Below are 21,152 nucleotides of genomic sequence, written 5' to 3'. Positions count from 1 at the left end.
GGACCCATCTGCAGAAGCCACCTTGACGCCTGGTAGATGGGCCCGACACACGTTTGATCAAAAATGTGCGCAAAAAGCTTCTATTTTTTCATTTATAGTAGGTATAATACCCCTTTAAGTTAGAATGATCCTTCTTTTTCATATGTGAAATACGGGTGTTTAAAGATGGCACCTGGTCCACTGTGAGCGCCATAGCTAGCAGGTGCGTCCAGTTTCATACAGAAGACACCTGCTGCTAAGGTCGACCATGGACATTTAACCCCTCAGATACCATGGTCAAACGTGACCATGGCATCCGAGGGAATACTTCCCCCGGCAGAGATCAGGGAAAGCGTTCTATGCACGTAATGAGCCTGTACTAGGTTTCCAGGCTCCATTACTTGTATATTAAAATTCAGGCCAGCAGGTGGCAGCACTGTAATATAGCAATTTCTGTAGAGGACTGTGACTCTAACCTCCGACACTCCAGCTGTGGTAAAACTACGACTCCCAAGATGTACACTTGTTTGGCTGTTCTCAGAACTCCATAGTAGAGATAAGTGAATTTCATGTTATGAAATTCGTTCACGATTCATGGTAAAAGCAGAATTGCGTTATGGATTCAGTTACCACGGACCATAACGCAATTCTATGATGGAATGCATAACGGAATGCCTTTAGAGGCATTCTGTTATTTATTCTGTGATACTGTGATAATAGAAGTCTATAGACTGCATAACGGATCCGTTCCATTTCAAGTTATCACATTTTACCCCTCAGATGCCACGATCAACAGTGATTGCCACATCTGTGAGGTAGGCAGAGGGATGCAGCTCGCTTCTGATCAGAGTCCCTGCATTCTGATCAGAGTCCGATTGGTTACTATCGCTGCTAATGCTTCCCAGGCCTGCCATGGTAGGCTCCCTGTGTAGAAATCCTATTCACTGTAACAAATGGGATAAGGGATCAAAAGACCCCAGGTTCTAATCCCTTAGGGTCCATTTACACGTCTGTATGTGTTTAGCAAAGCCGCAAAACACAGACACCGGCAATGTGAGTTCCACATTTTGCGGACCGCACATCGCCGGCACTCTCATAGAAAATGCCTTTTCCTGTCCGCAATTGCAGACCAGAATAGGACGTTCTATTTTTTTGCGTATCCGGAAGTGCGGATGCGGACAGCACATTCCAGTCCAATTGAAAATGAATGGGTCCGCACCTGTTCCACAAAATTGCGGAACGGATGCGGATCCATTTTGCGGACGTGTGAATGGACCCTTAAAGGGAACCTGTCACCAGTTTTATGGTGTCCTCACTAAGGGCAACATAAATAAGTGACCGATTCTCTTAGCAAAATGCTGGGTCACTTTCTTTAATTGACCTAGTCAATCTGCCGACATCTTGTATTGAAAAGCTCCAGCTGATAATGATGAGTCCTGAATATTCATGAGCTCCTGGCTCTCCCCGCCCACCTGCTGCTGATTGACAGTAATTTTCCATAGGAATCAGCAGCAGGTGGGCAGGGGAGTGGCTATAGCTCTGAATTAAATATACGCTGGACTCACCGACATCACGCTGGACTCAAATCAGTTCATTAGCATACGGCATCTGGCATTTTTGTGTGTATATTATGAGATAACTATCTGTCACACCAGTAAGTGAATACATCTAAGGTACTTTTTAGTAGTTAATGATTGTATATAATTAGTTAGAATATAATCAAATATCCACATGACAGGTTCCCTTTAAGGGGGCTAAAAGTTGCAGTTAAAGTAAAAAAAATAAAAAAAACACTCATATTTGAAGTTTAAATCACCCCTGCATGCACTACTCCCCCATCTCAAAAAAACGGATCTTAGACTGAAATGGCTCGATCGACGAATGCCAAATGTGCATAATCTTGATTTTCTTTCCTGTTTCACGGATCAGAAGAACAAAAAATGAAACAGTGATGTGACCCCCCCCTTATAGATTCATCCTCCCCTAGAAGCAGAGCTTCTATGGAGGGACAGCTCTATAATAGTGTCCAACGGATCACTAATACTGTTCAACCAATATACCATTGCACAATGTGAGTAATACGCTCTCACATTACTCTCTGCACTATGAAATGCTAAATATGTAACATTGCAGTGTATTTAAGTCACATTATTTAGTGAAATTATAGCTGATCGGTTAACTTTGTGAGGATTTGTAAACTATTTAAAATTAGGTTGTTCCCACAGAAAAATGGGTGAAGACTGCCCTCTAACTGGAAAGTGAGGTATCACAGACCAGAAAAATAGAAACTTAGAAGCAAGATGGACACTAGTATAAATTAATATTCAATGATACATATGTATGAGGTAAGAGAAGCGTGGCCAGCTTAATTGCAAGAAGAGGCTGTAAACTCCTTTAACCCCTAGTGACCACCCATACATGTTTTTATGGCGTTCACTAAGGGGCCTTAAGCTGGGCCGCTGTAAAAAAAAAAAAAAAAAAAATGCTCAGTCTAAGCGCTCCACGGGTCCCCCCATGACATAAGACATAAAATAAAAATAAAAAAGGCTTTTTATCCATTGAAAATATGCTTTTCAATGAAAAATAATAATAAGCTCCCCCATATGTTTGGTATTGCTGCGCCTGACCCAGACTACATAAATATCACATAAATTATCCCCTACAGAAAAAAATATATAAAAAATACAGAATTGCTAATTTATTCTTAGTTGCCTCTTAGTTGCTCAAAAAAAAAAATAAAAAAAAATTAACAAGCGATCAAAAAGCGTCATTTACTCCAAAATGATACCAATGAAAAATACAAGTTGTCCTGCAAAAATCAAGCCCTCCCACAACTCCATAGAAAGAAATATAAAAAAAAGTTATGGGTCTTGGGTTGCTGCGATGCAAAAACCTTTTTTTCCCCCCCTTTTAAAAAAAAAAAAAAAAAAAAAAAAGGGGTTTCATTGCAAAAAAAGTTGTAAAAACGTAAAAAATAAATATATGCATTTGGTATCACTGTTATTGTACTGACCCAGAGAATAAAGATATTATGTTATTTATACCGAAAAATGAACGTCGCTAAAATTTAAAACGTAAAGACACAGTGGCAGAATTGCCATTTTTCCCATCTCCGTCCCAGAAAGAGTTAATAAAAGTTAATCACAAAGTTATGTGTACCCCAAAATGGCTATATAGACGGAAAAATAAAAAGATTATAGCTCTTGGAAGAAAAAATGCTTGGTCAGTAAGGACAAAAACAGGCTGGTCACTAAGGGGTTAAAGGCTAACTTTTGCCATATGACACATTTTAGACTAAATGCATACATGCAGAGGCAGATTGGCAATTTAAGGTGGCCCCGGAAAAATAAGAATAAAAGTGGCCCCGGAAAAATAAGAATAAAAGTGGCCCCAATGTTATAGGGGGATCCAAACTGAGGGAAGCTGGGGGCAACACAAGTAGATGGGGCCAATACAAGTTGGCAGGGTCAGTAACACCATATTGCAGCACAGAATACCATCCCTCAGAACCAAATACCACAATAAAGCACAGAATATCTCCCCAGAAGCTGTCCCGCTGTGGGTCATCAACAGCTGCCATGTTCTGTCCCCCCTCCAGTTTTCTAATATGGATATGGGCTTAGGCAGTGAGATGTAAGCCATAACACCAGGCCAGCTCTACCTTTAGAATACTGCCTGGACTTCCTCTAATCGTATAGTTCCTCTAGTAGTACGTGCCTGGCCAGCAACAGTGAGAAGGGCTCAGGTGGCCCTATGGACATCAGCCCACCAGGGAAATTTCCCGTAGGGTCTATGGCCAGTCTGCATACATGTATGCTTGATTACCATGGAAGCTACGATCATCACCGCAACTGACAGCAGAAATGTTATTTAAATTGATGTCTTTATCAATGCTGCAACCCTAATTCACTTCCATACCTATTGCAGAAGCTGCCAGGGTACTTCAGGGTGCATGTAAGGTCCCTCAGCCATGTACAGAAGTAATATGTGCTACCATGTCATGATATTCAGCTGCACAGATTTTGCCTTGTGGTCCATAGGCTTCAAGTACACTCACTGCTCACACAGACCATATACATTTGCTATGGACAATTAGAGTTTATTAATCATTTTTATTTTTTCACAAGTTTTCCTTTATACTTACCAAATGTACCATAGAAACCTCTTGGGCCACATGTTCCAACACCATACTTTTTAAGCGATGCCAATGCAGCACTCTGCAAGATACAGGGAGAAAAAGATACGTTCACAATTAGAGATTAGCAAATTTCATATTTTGAAATTCGTTCACGCTTCATTTACTGGTATAAGCTGAATTGCATTATGGATTCCGTTATCACGGACCATAACGCAATTCTATGACGGAATGCATACTGGAATGCCTTTAGAGGCATTCCGTTATTCATTCGTCATAATAGAAGTCTATGGCCTGTATAACGGATCCGTCTCCATCCGTCCAATATTGTTATATTTCAATATATTTGGCCTATTTGGATGTGGTGAGACTAATTAGGTTTAGGAGAAGTGAAGCTGGAGGTGTCTGAAATACCCAATAGGAAAGCTCCGTACAGTGAGGAGTTTTGTTATTGGTCGGTTTGGGAGGGGTGCTGGATATGGAGCGAAATTATGCCCTGCAGAAGGGAGCAGCTGGTGGGATAAATAGCTGTACTTCACAAGGAAGGAGGGGCTAGCTCCCAGGCTAACAAACAGGAGAGTAGGAGGGAGCAGTGATCTGTGCCCGGGGGACACTGGTTAACATGTCGGCAGTGGTGCTAAAGTGGATTCTGGATGGAGAAGTGGATAACTGCCTGCGGTGCATTCACTCCAGACCCCTAACAAGGGGCTTATTAACCCTATGCTGGAGGGCAGGGAGAAATGTTATTTACATGGGACTGCATGTTGGAGAAGCTGACAGGTGGAGACAGGTGTTATTTACTTGGGACTGTATGTTGGAGTGTATGGAGCATAAATACCAAACTCTTGGGGTGCGTTCACACCATCACTATTTATTTATGTTCTTCTGCGCGGTTAAAATCAGAACAACGAAAATAATGGAGGTGCTGGATCGGGCACATAACTGACCCAAACAGAATTGAACAGACTCCATTGACTATGATGGAGTCCGTTTAGTTTCCGTTTGGGATCCTGTCTTTTTACCAGACAAAAAAGTCCTGCATGCAAGGCTTTTTGTCCAATCTGCAACAGAAGCCCCAAACGGAGCCTCCAAAGCAGATGTGAACAAGCCATTAACATTATGTAGGCCTACGTACTGTATTATGTATTTGAATTACTGCAATTTTAATTTTTTTCCTCAGCTAAAAATACTCCTCAAAGATGGTAAGAGAAGTATTTTGAATCTTCTGGAAAAAATGTAGTGCAAAAATGTCTAATATTCAGAATTAGTAAAGGGGGGAAAAAAAACGGTTTCAAACTTTGCATAATAAGAACTATAGCTTTACTGATGTGACTTCAAATAACACGGGTACAACAATAATGTTAAAGGGAGTGTGTCACCTCCATATGGCCATATACAGCGCTTACATGGCTCTGTAGCACACCTATACAGGATTGTAATGGTACCTTTGTTCTTTTCTTTAGACTTGCACAAGCAGGAAAAACTAAGTTTAATTCATATGCAAATGAGCTCTCGCAAGTGCCCAGGGGAGGAGTTCAGTGTGTAGGTGCACAGGCTGCCCTGCCTTCTTTTCACTTTACTCCTTTGCCCGCCCTACAAGTCTCTTGCCTCATCGATAGGTCCAGCCGAGGGCATGCACACTAGGTAAAGCGATGCAGTGCCCACAATGGGCATCACCGTGCGCATGCCCCAGCCCGGCGAAGCAGTGCACAGGTGTGGGATCTTGGCCAGACCTAGCGATGAAAAGAAGGCAGAGCAGCCTGGGCACCTACACACTGAACGCCGCCCCTAGACTCTTGCGAGTGCTCATTTGCATATGAATTAAACTTAGTCTTTCCTGCTTGTGCAAGTCTAAAGAAAAGAACAAAGGTACCGTTACAATCCTGTGTAGGTGTGCTACAGAGCCATGTAAGCGCTGTATATAGCCATATGGAGGTGACAGACTCCCTTTAAAGCTATCTTACACACTGCAGAAGCATAACATGGATTTTACCAACCTTAACCCTATCATTATCAAGAAGGCCAAGGAAATTGAAGGATGAAAAATTGATGCATTCTTTTCCATTGACAACAATCTTGTGGCTTGGTGGGCTGTAAGAAAAAAAATACAGATATGAGCATTACACTCACTGGTAATCCAGTTTCCTGGAAGTCTCCATTACAGCACACACTGAGATTGACTTCCTCCGATAGGACAGGAAAAAGCACAAAGAAGTTTAAAAACCCCACCCCTTCCCCTCATCACCATTGTATTTTAACGGAACTAGGAAAAAGGGGTAGAACATAAATTAAAGTAAAATTATCAACAAAAGGGTGGGAATATATGTGCTGTCATGGAGACTGCCAGGAAACCGGATTACCGGCGAGTGTAATACTCATTTCCCCAGTCGTCTCCATGACAGCACACACTGAGAACTACCAAAGTCAACTTTAGGGTGGGGGGGCGGGAGGGACAGCACCTAGGAACTTGCGTCCAAAAGGCCATGTCCTCATTGGCAAATACATCAATCTTATAATGCTTGGTGAAGATGTAAGCCTTCTTCCAAGTGGTTGCTCTGCAAATTTGTTCTAAAGACGCAGAGGCTCTCTCGGCCCAGGAAGCAGACACGGATCTTACTGAATGGGCTCTGAGGGATGGAGGAGCTGCCTTAGCGGAGGCTCTATAGGCCTCAGAAATGGCACACCTAATCCAGCGGGATATAGAGCTTTTTGCTGCTTTTTTACACTTATTTGGGCCGGAAAACTGAATAAATACGTTTTTATCTATCCTCCCATCTCTAGTGACAATTAGATAAATAAGTACACTTCTTATAACATCAAAATGATGAAATCTTGTCTCCTGCTCGTTTTTGGGGTTGGCACAAAACAAGGGAATAACAATGCCTTGTGACCTGTGGAAAGTAGAAACCACCTTAGGGAGAAAATTGGGATCCAATTTGAATATGAGCTTGTCTTCAAACACTCTAAGGCTCCATTTACACGTCAGTGTGTGTTTTGCGGATCCACGGATCCGCAAAAGACGGACATCCGAGATGTGCGTTCCGCATTTTGCGGACCGCACATCGCCGGCACTTAATAGAAAATGTTTATTCTGGTCTGCATTGCAACAATACCATAGAGATGTATTTTTTGCCACAACGCTTTTATGAGAAAATATTGCTTTTCGGAAAATAGTTATTTATTTATTTTTTAATAGGGAACTTCACAAATCTTAGATTACGTCAATACACATTGAGTGTCAGAGAAACCTATGATTCCATAAAGCGAACCCGTCACCACCAAAAACCATCCTAAACGCAAGCAGTACCTTAAAGTAGCCAGCTGTGTGTTTCTAATGATCCCCTGCACGCACTATTTTCCAGTTGAGCTTCAAGTCAAGGTAACAACGCCCCCTTCCCTGCCCCTTATAGCCGTAGCCATACATTTCCATTCAAATCGCTACATAAGAGATTGTTTTTGCTGAGAAGTTCTATTTTCCAATGGCACAACTTACTATTCCATATGATGTAGTCGAAAGCTGGAATTTTTTTTTCTTAAATGGGGAGGGATTTGGGGGAGGGGGAATAAATAAATTCCGCCATAGTATTATGGATTCAATTTTTTATGGCGTTCCCCATTTGCTAAAATTGACCGGTTAGCTTCAGAACATCAAATTTATATTGTTTTTTTGGGAGTTTTAATGCTTAAAATTTTGCTATAACATTTTTTTATACTTGTGTCTACAGGGCTAATTTTTGCGGGGCGATCTGTAGCTTTCAGTGACACCATTTTGAATTGTTTATGACCCTCTGATGACTTTTTATTAATTTTTTAGGGAGAGGCGAACAGAAGAAAAAACTGCTAATAAGCCATTTGTTTTTTTTCTGTTGCAGCATTCACAGTACAGGATAAATATCCTTAGATTAGGTAGTTTAGGCATTTTTTTTATTGTTTATTTTTAATATGGGGGAAAGGGGGTGATTTTTATTTTAGAAATGTTTATTTATTTTTTAAGTCATCTTAATTTAACACTGCATAAAGACTGCAATGACTTAACACTGCAACCTGTGGGAGATTCCTATGGAGCTTTGCAGCTATGACAAGTCTCAAAGACTCCAGGCCTGAGGCTGCCATAGCAACTTAATGGCTCTCTTGTCCTTGGCACGGGGGAGCCATTCAGGCTTCGGGAGTGCAGCGCATCTGGAGTTTCACCGCTCAGGTGCCATAGTCAAAAATTGACCACATCATCTGAGGGGTTAAATGTGTGTGATCGACATCATCGCCGATCATGAACATTGTCTACGAGTGTCTGCTGTGTAAAACAGCAGGCACCAGACTGCTATGGTGCCCACTCATAAGCAGAGTTTAAACCTGCACTGTAAATCCACACAAACAATTTTGCAATTAGCAAAATTTACATGGCAGGTCAATTTTCACGCACAAAATTTCCGCACCATGTAAATGTTATTTTGAAAATCTTAAATACTCAGCTGGTATTGAATTGTTCGAAGTCTGGTTTACAGTCACTAAGGTTGAGTTGTCCTCTCTCTACCTCTTGACTTCAAGTTTAAAACTTGGTAAAATGTCAAGGGGCTCAGCTCTACGCACTCTTCTGACAAACAGCTAAAGATTATTAGATGGCCACAAGTCAGTAGCTATCACTTTCCTATGGTTACTTCGATATTATAGTGGTCTCAGGCTTGGTCACTGCCAATACTGACCAAGCCTGGACCATGCATGGTCAGCTTCTTCGGTGTTGTTTCATTGAGTTTGTATGTTCTCCCCGTGTTTGCGTGGGCTTCCTCCGGGTTCTCCGGTTTCCTCCCACAATCCAGAGACATACTTATAGGGACCTTAGATTGTCCTCATTGGGGACAGTTGGATGCTAAGGTCTGTAGAGCGCTGCAGAATATAGTAGCACTATATAAGTGCATAAAATAAATACAAATAAATACATTGAGGACACCTTATAGATGCCCTAGGTTAACAAGGCCTGATTGTCTGAGGACGGTATGATGTTTGTAAGACAGTAGGGTGTTTGTAGTTCTCTCCAGAATTCCTCAGTGGGAGAGATCTATCCAAACTGTTGAAAGGGAAAAGTGGGGCAGCCGCTCTGGCAACCAATTAGAATGCAGCTTTCATTTTAAATAGAGCCTCTAAAAAGTAAAAGGTGAAAACTGATTGATTCCAATAAACAACTACTCCACTTTATTTTGCACCAGTTTTGATAAATCTCCCCCACTGTGATCAAAATACAGACTAAGGAGCCACTTACCCTGAAACAATGTTATAATTGAGAGCTGGGTGATCTTTAGAGACAGGAGGGACAAGAGGTTCAGGATGCCAATCGTCAATTAACTCTTCCTTCTCCTGCAAAACCAATAACAAAATGAGGTCTATAAAATCTCATTCTATTTTTTGCACAAAATGCTTTAATTGTCCTATTCATCTGCAGGACATTTGCAGAAATCCATGCAGGTGCTGTAGAAACAACCCCATTCAGATGAGTGGAACGTATTTTCAGTAGCAACATTTTCTTCAACAAATCTGCTGTGTGTGAATATGCACTTATTCCAGGGTTGAACAAATCTCAATGGTCAGGTGACCAATGGCAGAATTGATATGTATGGGAATTTTCGTTGTGACCTGAATACTAATAAAATAAAATAAAAAAATAAATAAAAAAAATAGCTCTTGGGAGTGGTCGTCTACCATAGCCGACAGATACTCAGGTGAACCCCTGGTAAAGCTGAAGCCACTGCTCTGAATAGTTTTGAGCAAAATCCAGGTGAACGAAGTGGACTTCGATACGAATTTCAGGAAAAATTTGATTTGCCACGAAGTTGAATTTCCTCGTGCGTCATGGTAACTAATAAATTTTTACCTGAAATAGAGGTTTAAAAAAAAGCTAATAAAACATACTCACCTCATCCATTTGATCACAGAGAGGCAGCGCACGGCCATCTCGATTGAAGGAAGCGTGCCAAATCTCGTGCGATTATGTGGCGACGTCATCATGTCAGCGCACGAGATTTGGAGCATTTTCTTCAATCAAGACGGCCGCAACGGCCTCTCCACGATCAAATGGATGAGGTGAGTATGTATTAAAAAATAAATTTTAAACCCCGATTAACCCTTGAAAGGCCTCAATGTGACTCTCAGAGGCCACGATCGGCATTGAACTGAGGGGTTCACTAACCAGGGGTGGCGCGTTCGCTGTCCCCATCATATCGCCCGTTACATACAATGGAATGCAATTCCTGCCGAAGTACTTCGTAACAAGTTGACAAAGTCAAAGTTTGGCGAAGCAGCCAAATCAAATTTTTTAGAACTTCGCTCATCACTCTAATGTATCTCTTCATAGCTTCTGCAGCCAACAAAAAAGATTAGAAACATTTTGAGGAATTTTCCTGGTCCTTCACTCCAATGAGTACGGGTGATAGGTGAGCTCCGAGGCAGGCACGGATGACAGCTGTGATCTGTAGAGGATAAAGGAGCTTCCATACAGAAACTGCTCTCTGCTCTGCATTCTAACTCAGGCATCCTGCTGTCATTAGGACGAATTCCATGTGAAGGAATCCGACACCGTTCATTTTAATTTCTCTACTGATCGCCCCCCAAATAAAAAAATAAATTTTTTATTAGAAAGCATTTAGGAATTTATTCATAGTGACACATTTTCTCAATATTTTCATTTTTTTTATTTTTTTTGTTTCCTGGAGAACCCCCTTAAGGACAGCCTACATTTTTATTTTACACATCAACTATTAATGCAACGATCTACACATTAAAGGGGTTATCCGATTTCAGAAACAACCCCCCCCCATGTGCCGAGCCCCTCACCGGTAATATACTTACCCCACTCCCCGTGCCACTCCTGGTCCCCGCACCGCCGCTGCTCCCTGCACACTGATGAAAACATCAGGTGTCGCGGGAGCAGCCAATGGCAGGCAGGGATGAGCCTCCCTAACATCATCCGCGATGCTAGGAAGACTCTTCCCAATTCCTGCCTGCCATTGGATGCTCCCTCCCGACACTGGATGTTTTCATAGGTGTGCAGGGAGAAGCAGCAGTGGCAGTGTGGAGACCAGGAGAGGCGCGGGGAGTGGTGCAAGTATATTACTGGGGAGGGGCCCAGCACATGGGGGGTTATTTCTGAAATCGGAAAACCCCTTTAACAAGCCTTGATCTTTTTTTCATTACCTTTTCTGTAAGGTCCGATCGTTGCTGGAGTTTATAAGTCTTGGAAAATATGAGACGAATAATCCACAAGATAAGAAACCCTTCAAGTATTAGGTGATATGCAGGTGCCTGAAAGAATCCAAAATGCAAAAGCAGTGTTAATAGCACATCTCAGGAACCAGTACTGCCATATCTGTACATGTCACCCCTACGATGGTGCCCTTGCTGAGGGCATCGTATAGTGACAGATTCACCAATTTGTGGGCTACAATTCAGTACTTTTACAGTACTGACAGGACGAACCTCGGAGTGCGCACTGATGAGACTCATGGCTCTGCCGTCCCCCTGACTGGCAGGTTTCTTTCACGTTAGGCCAGTCTCAGATTATCGAGTTCACACAGTGAATTCTGCTTTTGACCGGACGCCATTATAATGATTTATATTGCTGTGTGTCTCAGCCGGAGCCTCAGCTGTAATAATCTGTACTGACAGCATTGTGCAATTACAAATCATTACAGTGATGTTCGGGCAGAGACACACAGCATTATAAATCATTATAATGGCATCCAGTCAAGGAGCAGCGTTCACTACCCCTGGGTTCAGACCTGAGCGTTCTGAAACGAGCGCTCTGTATGCGCGATTGTACGGGCGTTTACAATCGCGCATACAGAGACATGCGTACACACATTGTCGCGCGTTCCCGAATATCTATGTACGGGAACGCGCGACAAACGCCCAAAAAGAAGCACAAGAACTTGTTTGAGCGTCGGGCGTTTTACAGCGCGATCGTACGCGCTGTAAAACGCCCAGGTGAGAACCATTCCCATAGGGAAGCATTGGTTTCTCCTTGTTGAGCGTTTTACAGCGCGTAGGAACGCGCTGTAAAACGCTCAGGTGACCGTGTGAACTTAGGGTTCAGGAATTCATGCTCTGCGCGCAGTGAACACACTCATCTGAACTTGGCCTCACAATCAGGAGCGGGCCATCCGCACCAGACTCTTCTCCCTCGCAGTGCTGGAGGGTGCTGCGAGGCTCGCCCTGTCGGTACTTTACAGGACTGCTGAAATCAGACGGTCTGTCACTATACTGTGTTGTCCTCAGCGAGAGCAGAAGACCGGTTCCCTTTTAAAATAAAGGAGCTTATGTCCTATCGAACAATTATTCTCAAACACCGGGCCCAAAGATAGCAAATCTCTCCAGCAATAAAGCAATTCACTGTAATCGAGAGCAAAGGGCAGTGAACTGCCATAATGAGCACGCTACAGAGGAGCTCAGCAGATTGAGCTTTTTATGGGAAAAGATTCAGTATAAATTATTTGGATGAAAATGTATTGACGTAAATCCCTGCTTACTGACCGAGACTGAACGGACCGTCTTACTATGTGACCTGACAGTTGGGTAGTGAGACCACTAGTCTACAGATAGGATACGGACACAGGTACACAGCGACGGCAGTGTGGAGGAACATTGAGCCAGCGTGCGGTTTTAGCTTCAGGTGACTGTTTAACCTGCAAACAGTATGCGGACAATAATAATCAATGAAAACCGACCTGACTGAAAATAAAACTGCACATTGGCTTGATGCTCATCTGCACTGCAGCCACACCTTGGCCCTACATGTGCCCGTACCCATGGGGGCATGTACACTGACTGTCTTTGACTTGTAGACATTCGTGTATGTACTGGTACACTACAAAATACTGCACTGGATCTCCAGTTCCAACTACTAAGACCCCCACCTAGAATTAAATCTGTAAGGCTAAAATGTCCTAAATGTTGCCCCCCCCTTTGGCTGCGACTGTTTCTGCTCTGCTGCTCCTCGAAGAAGCAGAGCTAGTGGTGCATGGGCTCCTAGAAAGTATATGACACTGTACACCGAGTCCAGCGTTTAGCCGAGTCTTAGGCCTCTTTCACAAGAGCGTGATGGATTAGATCCGAATGCGTTCAGTGAAACTCACACCATTTTGCAAGCAAGTTCAGTCAGTTTTGTCTGCGATTGCGTTCAGTTTTTTCCGCGTGGGTGCAATGTGTTTTGATGCGTTTTTTCACGCCCGTGATAAAAAAAACTGAAGGTTTACAAACAACATCTCTTAGCAACCATCAGTGAAAAACGCACTTGCTTGCGGATGCTTGCGTTTTTTCACGCAGCCCCATTCACTTCTATGGGGCCGGGGCTGCGTGAAAAATGCAGAATATAGAACATGCAGCGATTTTCACGCAATGCAGAACTGAGGTGTGAAAAACAGCGCTCATGTACACAGACCCATCGAAATGAATGGGTCAGGATTCAGCAGGGAAAACTTGCTCGTCTGAAAGAGCCCTTAGGCTACTTTCATATTAGGGCTCTTTCAGACAAGCGAGTTTTCCACGCGGGTGCAATGCGTGACGTGAAGGCATAGCACCCGCACTGAATCCTGACCTATTTATTTCAATGGGGATGTGTACATGAGTGCTGTTTTTCACGCATCAGTTCTACGTTGCGTGAAAATCGCTGCATGTTCTATATTCTGTGTTTTACACGCAGTCCTGGCCCCATAGAAGTGAATGGGGCTGCGTGAAAAATGCATTGCATCCGCAAGCAAGTGCGGGCGCGATGCGTTTTTCACTGATGGTTGCTAAGAGATGTTGTTTGTAAACCTTCAGTTTTTTATCACGCGTGTAAAAAAACTGAACAACTGAAAGCAATTGCAGACAAAACTGAATGAACTTGTTTGCAAAATGGTGCGAGATTCACTGAACGCACCCTAAACGCATCCGGACCTAATCCGTCACGCTCGTGTGAAAGAGGCCTTATTGACTCTTCATTTTAGGCCTCAGCACACGGCCATTGCTGTTTTGCGGTCCACAAACCACAGATCTGCAAAATATGGATACCGGTCATGTGCATCACGCATTTTTCTTGGTCCAGATTATAGAAATGCCTATTCTTGTTTGGAGAGACTGACCATGCCCTTTCCCCACCCTTGCCACACCCCATTTCAAGAAAAGTAGTGAGGTGGCGCAAAATACGAGACGCTATATTTTATTTAAAAGTTGCAAACACATGGGGCCAGATTTATCATGACTCTGACAGCTCACTCCACTTTAACATATGGCTAAAGTCAGTTTTAGCCAAGTCAGATTTATGATCGGCCCTTTAAGACTGTAATAAATGTGGTTTGACGGTAGCAGTTTATCCGTCAGTAAGCAGCTTTACGAAAAAGTCGCATGTTCTATTAAAAAAGTCTCATAAGATAAGCATGGTCCTCACTGGAGCGAAATTGCAACTTTTTTGCGACTTTTTAAATAGTCCCAATAGTAAATCTGTCTAGAGATTAATTTACATACGAAAACACGCCCACTTTCAGAAAACTGGCGAGCATAGTGCAGAGCAGAAAAAAGTCGCAAATTTGTGCGCAGTTTTAGCGTTTGGGACTTTTTTACTCCATTATTCTGACCTGAGCTAATGATAGATCTGGCCCATAGTTTGCAACTTTTTAACACCACTTTTTAGGCGCAAGGGAGATAATTAATCTAACCCTTAGGCCTCTTTCACACGGGCGTCATATTTTTGGCCCAGATTAGGCGGGTGCGTTGCGGGAAAATGCACGATTTTTCCGCGCGAGTGCAAAACATTGTAATGCGTTTTGCACTCGCGAGAGAAAAATCGCGCATGTTTGGTACCCGAACTTCTTCACAGAAGTTCGGGCTTGGGATTGATGTTCTGAAGATTGTATTATTTTCCCTTATAACATGGTTATAAGGGCAAATAATAGCATTCTGAATACAGAATGCATAGTATAATAGTGCTGGAAGGGTTAAAAAAATAAAATAAATTAACTCACCTTCTCCTCTTGATCGCGTAGTTCCCGGTCTCTTCTTTACTTAATGATGAGCTGTGGGCTAAAGGACCTGTGGTGACGTCAGATCACATGCTCCAATCACATGGTCCATCACCGTGGTGATGGAGCATGTGATCTGACGTCACCACAGGTCCTTTAGCCCACAGCTCATTATTAAAGAAGTAAAGAAGAGACCGGGAACTACGCGAAAAAATTTTAACCCCTCCAGCACTATTTTACTATGCATGATGTATTCAGAATGCTATTATTTTCCCTTATAACCATGTTATAAGAAAAATAATACAGTGAATAGACTGTCACCTAGAAACCATGCGTGAAAATCGCACCGCACTTGCTTGCACAAAATTTTCACGCAACCCCATTCATTTCTATGGGGCCTGCGTTACGTGAAAAACACAGAATATAGAACATGCTGCGATTTTCACGCAACGCATAAGTGATGCGTGAAAATCACCGCTCATGTGAACAGCCCCATAGAAATGAATGGGTCCGGATTCAGTGCGGGTGCAATTAGTTCAACTCACGCATCGCACCCGCGCGGAATACTCGCCCGTGTGAAAGCCTTAGTCTCTCCACTCCTTTTCCACATGGAAAGTACAGTAAAATGTTAGTGAATTTGGTTCTACAGGCCCCATTCACTCACAGGGTAAAAAAATCTACTGCAGATTCAAGGCATGCCGCGGACAGGGGCGGACTTGCCATAGACCCTACAGCATGGATGTCAAACTCATGGCCCTCCAGATGTTGCAAAACTACAACTCCCATTATTCCCTGATAGCTGTAGTATGCCCAGGCATGATGGGAGTTGTAGTTTTGCAACAGCTGGAGGGCCACGAGTTTGACATCCCTGCCCTACAGGGAGGTTTCTCAGTTGGCCAATGCCCAGGGGGCCACTCAAGGCCTCATCATGGCCGCCAGTCTGGTACATAACAATCTGATGCTCTCAGCAGTAAGAATAAGTTATTTTGGAGCAACAAGTACTTATTTACCTGTAAAGTGGGAGGAGGTGCCCTCCTGAACTCTACTGCATTGCAGTCTTCAGTTTCATACTGTGGCGTGGGCAGCTGTACATTGTGCTGCACTCTGGTATCTGTTTCTGCTGGGGCAGTATTTTGTGTTGTAAAAACTGTGGTATCTGTTTCTGCTGGGGCAGTATTTTGTGTTGTAAAAACTGTGGTATCTGTTTCTGCTGGGGCAGTATTTTGTGTTGTAAAAACTGTGGTATCTGTTTCTGCTGGGGCAGTATTTTGTGTTGTAAAAACTGTGGTATCTGTTTCTGCTGGGGCAGTATTTTGTGTTGTAAAAACTGTGGTATCTGTTTCTGCTGGGGCAGTATTTTGTGTTGTAAAAACTGTGGTATCTGTTTCTGCTGGGGCAGTATTTTGTGTTGTAAAAACTGTGGTATCTGGTTCTGCTGGGGCAGTATTTTGTGTTGTAAAAACTGTGGTATCTGGTTCTGCTGGGGCAGTATTTTGTGTTGTAAAAACTGTGGTATCTGGTTCTGCTGGGGCAGTATTTTGTGCTGCACTGTGGTATCTGGTTCTGCTGGGGCAGTATTTTGTGCTGCACTGTGGTATCTGGTTCTGCTGGGGTAGTATTTTGTGCTGCACTGTGGTATCTGGTTCTGCTGGGGTAGTATTTTGTGCTGCACTGTGGTATCTGGTTCTGCTGGGGTAGTATTTTTTGCTGAACTGTGGTATCTGGTTCTGCTGGGGTAGTATTTTGTGCTGCACTGTGGTATCTGGTTCTGCTGGGGTAGTATTTTGTGCTGCACTGTGGTATCTGGTTCTGCTGGGGTAGTATTTTTTGCTGCACTGTGGTATCTGGTTCTGCTGGGGTAGTATATTGTGCTGCACTGTGGTATCTGGTTCTGCTGGGGTAGTATTTTGTGCTGCACTGTGGTATCTGGTTCTGCTGGGGTAGTATTTTTTGCTGCACTGTGGTATCTGGTTCTGCTGGGGTAGTATTTTGTGCTGCACTGTGGTATCTGGTTCTGCTGGGGTAGTATTTTGTGCTGCACTGTGGTATCTGGTTCTGCTGGGGTAGTATTTTGTGCTGCACTGTGGTATCTGGTTCTGCTGGGGTAGTATTTTGTGCTGCACTGTGGTATCTGGTTCTGCTGGGGTAGTATTTTGTGCTGCACTGTGGTATCTGGTTCTGCTGGGGTAGTATTTTTTGCTGCACTGTGGTATCTGGTTCTGCTGGGGTAGTAGTATACACTGTAGTATTTGGTTCTGCTGAGGTGGCATTTTGTGCTGCCCTGTGATATTTGGTTCTGTTGGGGCAGCATTTTGTTCTGCCCTATGGTATTGTTGGCCCTGTCTACTTCTGTTGCCCCACGTTCTGTCACTTTGGACCCACCTACAACAACATGGCGCCACTTTTCTTTTTTTCCAGGGTCACTTTAAGTTCCCAGTCTGCCCCTGGCGGCAGATCTGGTTGGAGGCGGGGGGATTTCTTGCAGCGAATAGCAGGCCGCAACGAGGATGAGCCTACCTAGCGGCGGCCATGCAGGTATCCGGAGCAACGCGGGTGCTGGGGAGCAGGTAAGTATAAAGAACACGAGGGGCCTGGGCACTGAGGGGGGATATTTTAGACTTTGGATAACCCCTTTAAGATGTATTACACAGCCCGATGTGGCAGATGATTGTCCGGAGGGAAGCGTTCTGTCCCGGCAATCGCCTGCTCTCTAGTGGAGGAGACCGATGCTAATACATGGAGCGATCTTTTAACATGTCAAAAGATTTGGATTGCCTGATGATCGGGCAATTGGCGGCAGTACTACACTAACGAGCATTCATGCGAGCACTCATTAGCGATTATCTGCAGAAACATCGGGCAGTGTAATACGGGCTTTATTCCTGGGACCAAACTGACAGGACTTTTACTTTTCTGGGGAGACTCAGTCCTAGGTATAAGGCCTCATGCACACACCTGTATGCATTCTGTGGTCCAGCAAAATGATCGGACACGGACCCATTCATTTATACGGGGCTGCAAAAAAGAAAACAGACAGCACATGGATGGCGTCCGTGTGCTGTCCACATCATATAACTGTTCTGCACTCTATTGCTCATGTCCTATTCTTGTCCGCTTTGGTGACAAGAATGGACATTTCGGCTTATGAGGCCTAGTTCACACGTCAGCGTTTGATCAGCGATTTCCATCAGCGATTGTGAGCCAAAACCAGGAGCAGATCTTTCCCTTATACCTTCTCTCTTTAGGTTCCAATCCTGGTTTTGGCTCCCAACCACTGATGGAAGTAACTGACGTGTGAACTCGCCCTGACAGGGAGAAAACTGCGGATCGCACACTGAAGGTGTCGTAAGCATGTGGGCGACTTATCAAAAGTGGTCTAAAGGAGAACTGGTGCCGTTTCCCATAGCAACCAATCAGAACCCACCTTTCATTTTGCAAAGGAGCTCCAGAAAACGGAAGGTGGAATCTGATTGGCTGCTATGGGCAGCTGAGCCCATTTTCCTTTACAACACTTAATAAATCGCGCCCTTTAGGAAGCTGAAATGTAGACGTCCTGTCACTGGGGAAGAAAGGTTTACACGGCTCCTCGGATCAATCATCACATCATACCATAACTGGAAGAAGAGCTGATCCTCCTGAAGACTAATCAATAGGACAACCTTCCTTCATACTGAGCCATTAGGACTACGACTCCAGCTAGAAGCAGTACTGCGCCGTATGCAGACCAAAGTACACGTCAACGGGAAGATTCACTGCAGGAGTGGCTGCAGATCCCCGAGGGGACGGAGCCACGTGGTCACAGTTCCCAGAAAGGGACATCTGTGATGAGACAACCCCTTTAAGGCCGCCTGCACACGGGTGCGGGTGAATGCTCATATGATCCACACAAATTTCCGTGCGGATTTATTTGCGTTTCTGCAGCACATCAGTACCTAAATCCGCAATGTCATACAGCGGTTTCTGGGGCGGATTTGAAGCGATTTAGCCGCAGATCTCACCCTTCCATTGAAGAGGGTAAAATCCGCGGCTAAAACCGGATGCATAACTCACATGCTATTTAATGTGAAAAATGCAATGCAGGTCAATTTCCACACTGAAAAAATCCGCAAAGTGTACATGAGATTAGTGTAAACTCATACACTTCGCTGGTACTGTAATACCCTGCGGTTTGTCCACACGGGAATCCACGCAGAAAAAGGTGCGCAGGTGGCCTAAGGGGCTTGACCGATCAGAGACACTCGAATTTTCCCGATGTGTCCTACATGGGCCACACAGACAACACAGGGGGAGCTGCTGCATAGAGCGCCATCTGCTCTGGTGGACCGCACTAAGGGTACTTTCACACTAGCGTTAGAAGAATCCGGAACTGCCAGCCGGATCCGGAAATCCATAGACAAACGGATATCTTTTTTTTCCGGATCTGTTAAACTTATTCATTGAAATACCGGATCCGTTTTTCCGGTATTAACTGAAATAATGGATCTGGTATTTAATTTTTTCAAAGCTAGAAAGAACTGCAAATGCGCAGACCGGAAAACTGGATCCGGCAATTTCCGGAACACTTGGTACCGGATGTGGCATTAATACATTTCAATGGAAATAAATGCAAGTGCGGTAGTGTTCCAGGATTTGGGCCTGAAAAAAAATACCGTACTAGGGACGGAACAGAAGACATCCTGATGCACCCTGAACGGATTGCTCTCCATTCAGAACGCATTGGGACAAAACTGATACGTTTCCGGTACTGAGACCCTTTACCGGATTTCAATACCGGAAAAGAATAACGCTAGTGTAAAAGTACCCGCAAATTGCGGATCCGCAAAACACAGGACACCGGCAATGTGCGTTCCGCATTTTGCTGACCGCACTTTGCCGGTACTCTCATAGAAAACGCCTTTCTAAGGTCTATTTTTTTTGCGAAACAGAAGTGCGGATCCGGATGTGGACAGCACATTCCAGCCCCACTGAAAATGAATGGGTCCGCACCTGTTCAGCAAAATTGCGGAAGGGATGAGGACCCATTGTGCGGACGTGAGAATGGACCCTAACTCACTTAAATAAATTCCATGTAATTCTGTTTAAACCCCCCCCCCCCCCCCCCAGTCATGTGACTGCCCAGATTTGGGGGGGGGGGTTGTCATTTAAAGGGTTACTCAGGTATATAAAAGTTAGGACAGGGGATAGCTATTAGATGGCAGGGCTCCTGAATGCTGCCCTCAGCTAGTTCCGGCAGGTCCCATACAGGTGAATGCTCTACCTACCACTGCCCCAGCATTAGGACAGGGGGTGACTTGACATTACTGGAATACCCCCTAAAGAGTAACTGAGTGAAACCCTATGGAGGTAGCTGGTCCCGCCTGTGGACGTGGCCCCCCGCATGCTGCCTCAGGGTGGTACTGCGCGGCACATGCAGGGGGAACGTCACCCTGCTCACCTGACACGGAAGTCACTGCAGTATCACCAGCGCCCTGACCGAGGAGGAGAGCAGGGCACGCCGACCCTCAGAAGTAGTGGCCTCCCCTCCTCAGCTGGAGCCACTCACCTCATAGAACGCCTGCACCATCTCCACCAACACCCACTGCTGACTCGCCGCCATGATTCCGGAGAGGCCGAGGCCGTAGCGTAGCTACGAGAAGCCGGACGCTTCCTGGACTGCAAGTGACAGAGGTCGGTGGGCGGGGCTCTGGGAGAAGCTTCGTGGACATTGGCGGTTACTAAGTGACGTCATCACACGGAAGAAACTAGGCAACAATCCCAGTATCCTAAGGAAATAGGGCGGGGCCTCTGCTGCTGCTGGCTGTGAGGAGAGGCCGGAAGTGGAAGACGTTAGAGTGGGGTGTGTTGTTGCTGTGGTAACGGAAAGCAGCGGAAATAGGCGCTGATTGGAGGACGTATTCAGGCGGTTAAATAGAAAATGTTGCTACAGGCAGGAGCTAGGCCTCTTCACAAGTCGCTGATGACGTCTGTGAAGGGTCTCTGTGTGCTGCCCTTATGCCACAGGAATTTCTAAGATGGAGGCCCTCAGTATTCTGTCAGTGGTTTTCACATACCCATAG

The 21,152-nt window shown here is 44.5% G+C and overlaps 1 protein-coding gene across 1 annotated transcript in view; it reads right to left on the bottom strand.

The window, feature by feature from the left end:
• The window catches only part of SPTLC1 (serine palmitoyltransferase long chain base subunit 1), a 61,088-nt gene extending 40,233 nt beyond the window's left edge, over positions 1 to 20,855 (bottom strand). The window contains exons 1-5 of the mRNA XM_044287435.1: positions 20,639 to 20,855; positions 11,297 to 11,404; positions 9,369 to 9,463; positions 6,112 to 6,205; positions 4,124 to 4,196 (exon numbers count right to left, since the gene is read on the bottom strand). Of these exons, the coding sequence (XP_044143370.1) occupies positions 4,124 to 4,196; positions 6,112 to 6,205; positions 9,369 to 9,463; positions 11,297 to 11,404; positions 20,639 to 20,692 (424 nt within the window). The 5' untranslated portion in view covers positions 20,693 to 20,855. The remainder of the gene's footprint in view (positions 1 to 4,123; positions 4,197 to 6,111; positions 6,206 to 9,368; positions 9,464 to 11,296; positions 11,405 to 20,638) is intronic.
• Positions 20,856 to 21,152: the final 297 nt, after the last annotated feature.

This window comes from Bufo gargarizans, chromosome 1 (genome assembly GCF_014858855.1).
Source record: "Bufo gargarizans isolate SCDJY-AF-19 chromosome 1, ASM1485885v1, whole genome shotgun sequence".
Taxonomy (NCBI): Eukaryota; Metazoa; Chordata; class Amphibia; order Anura; family Bufonidae; genus Bufo; species Bufo gargarizans.
Note: the sequence above shows the minus strand (reverse complement) of the source record. Positions and strands in the feature narration are given on the sequence as shown.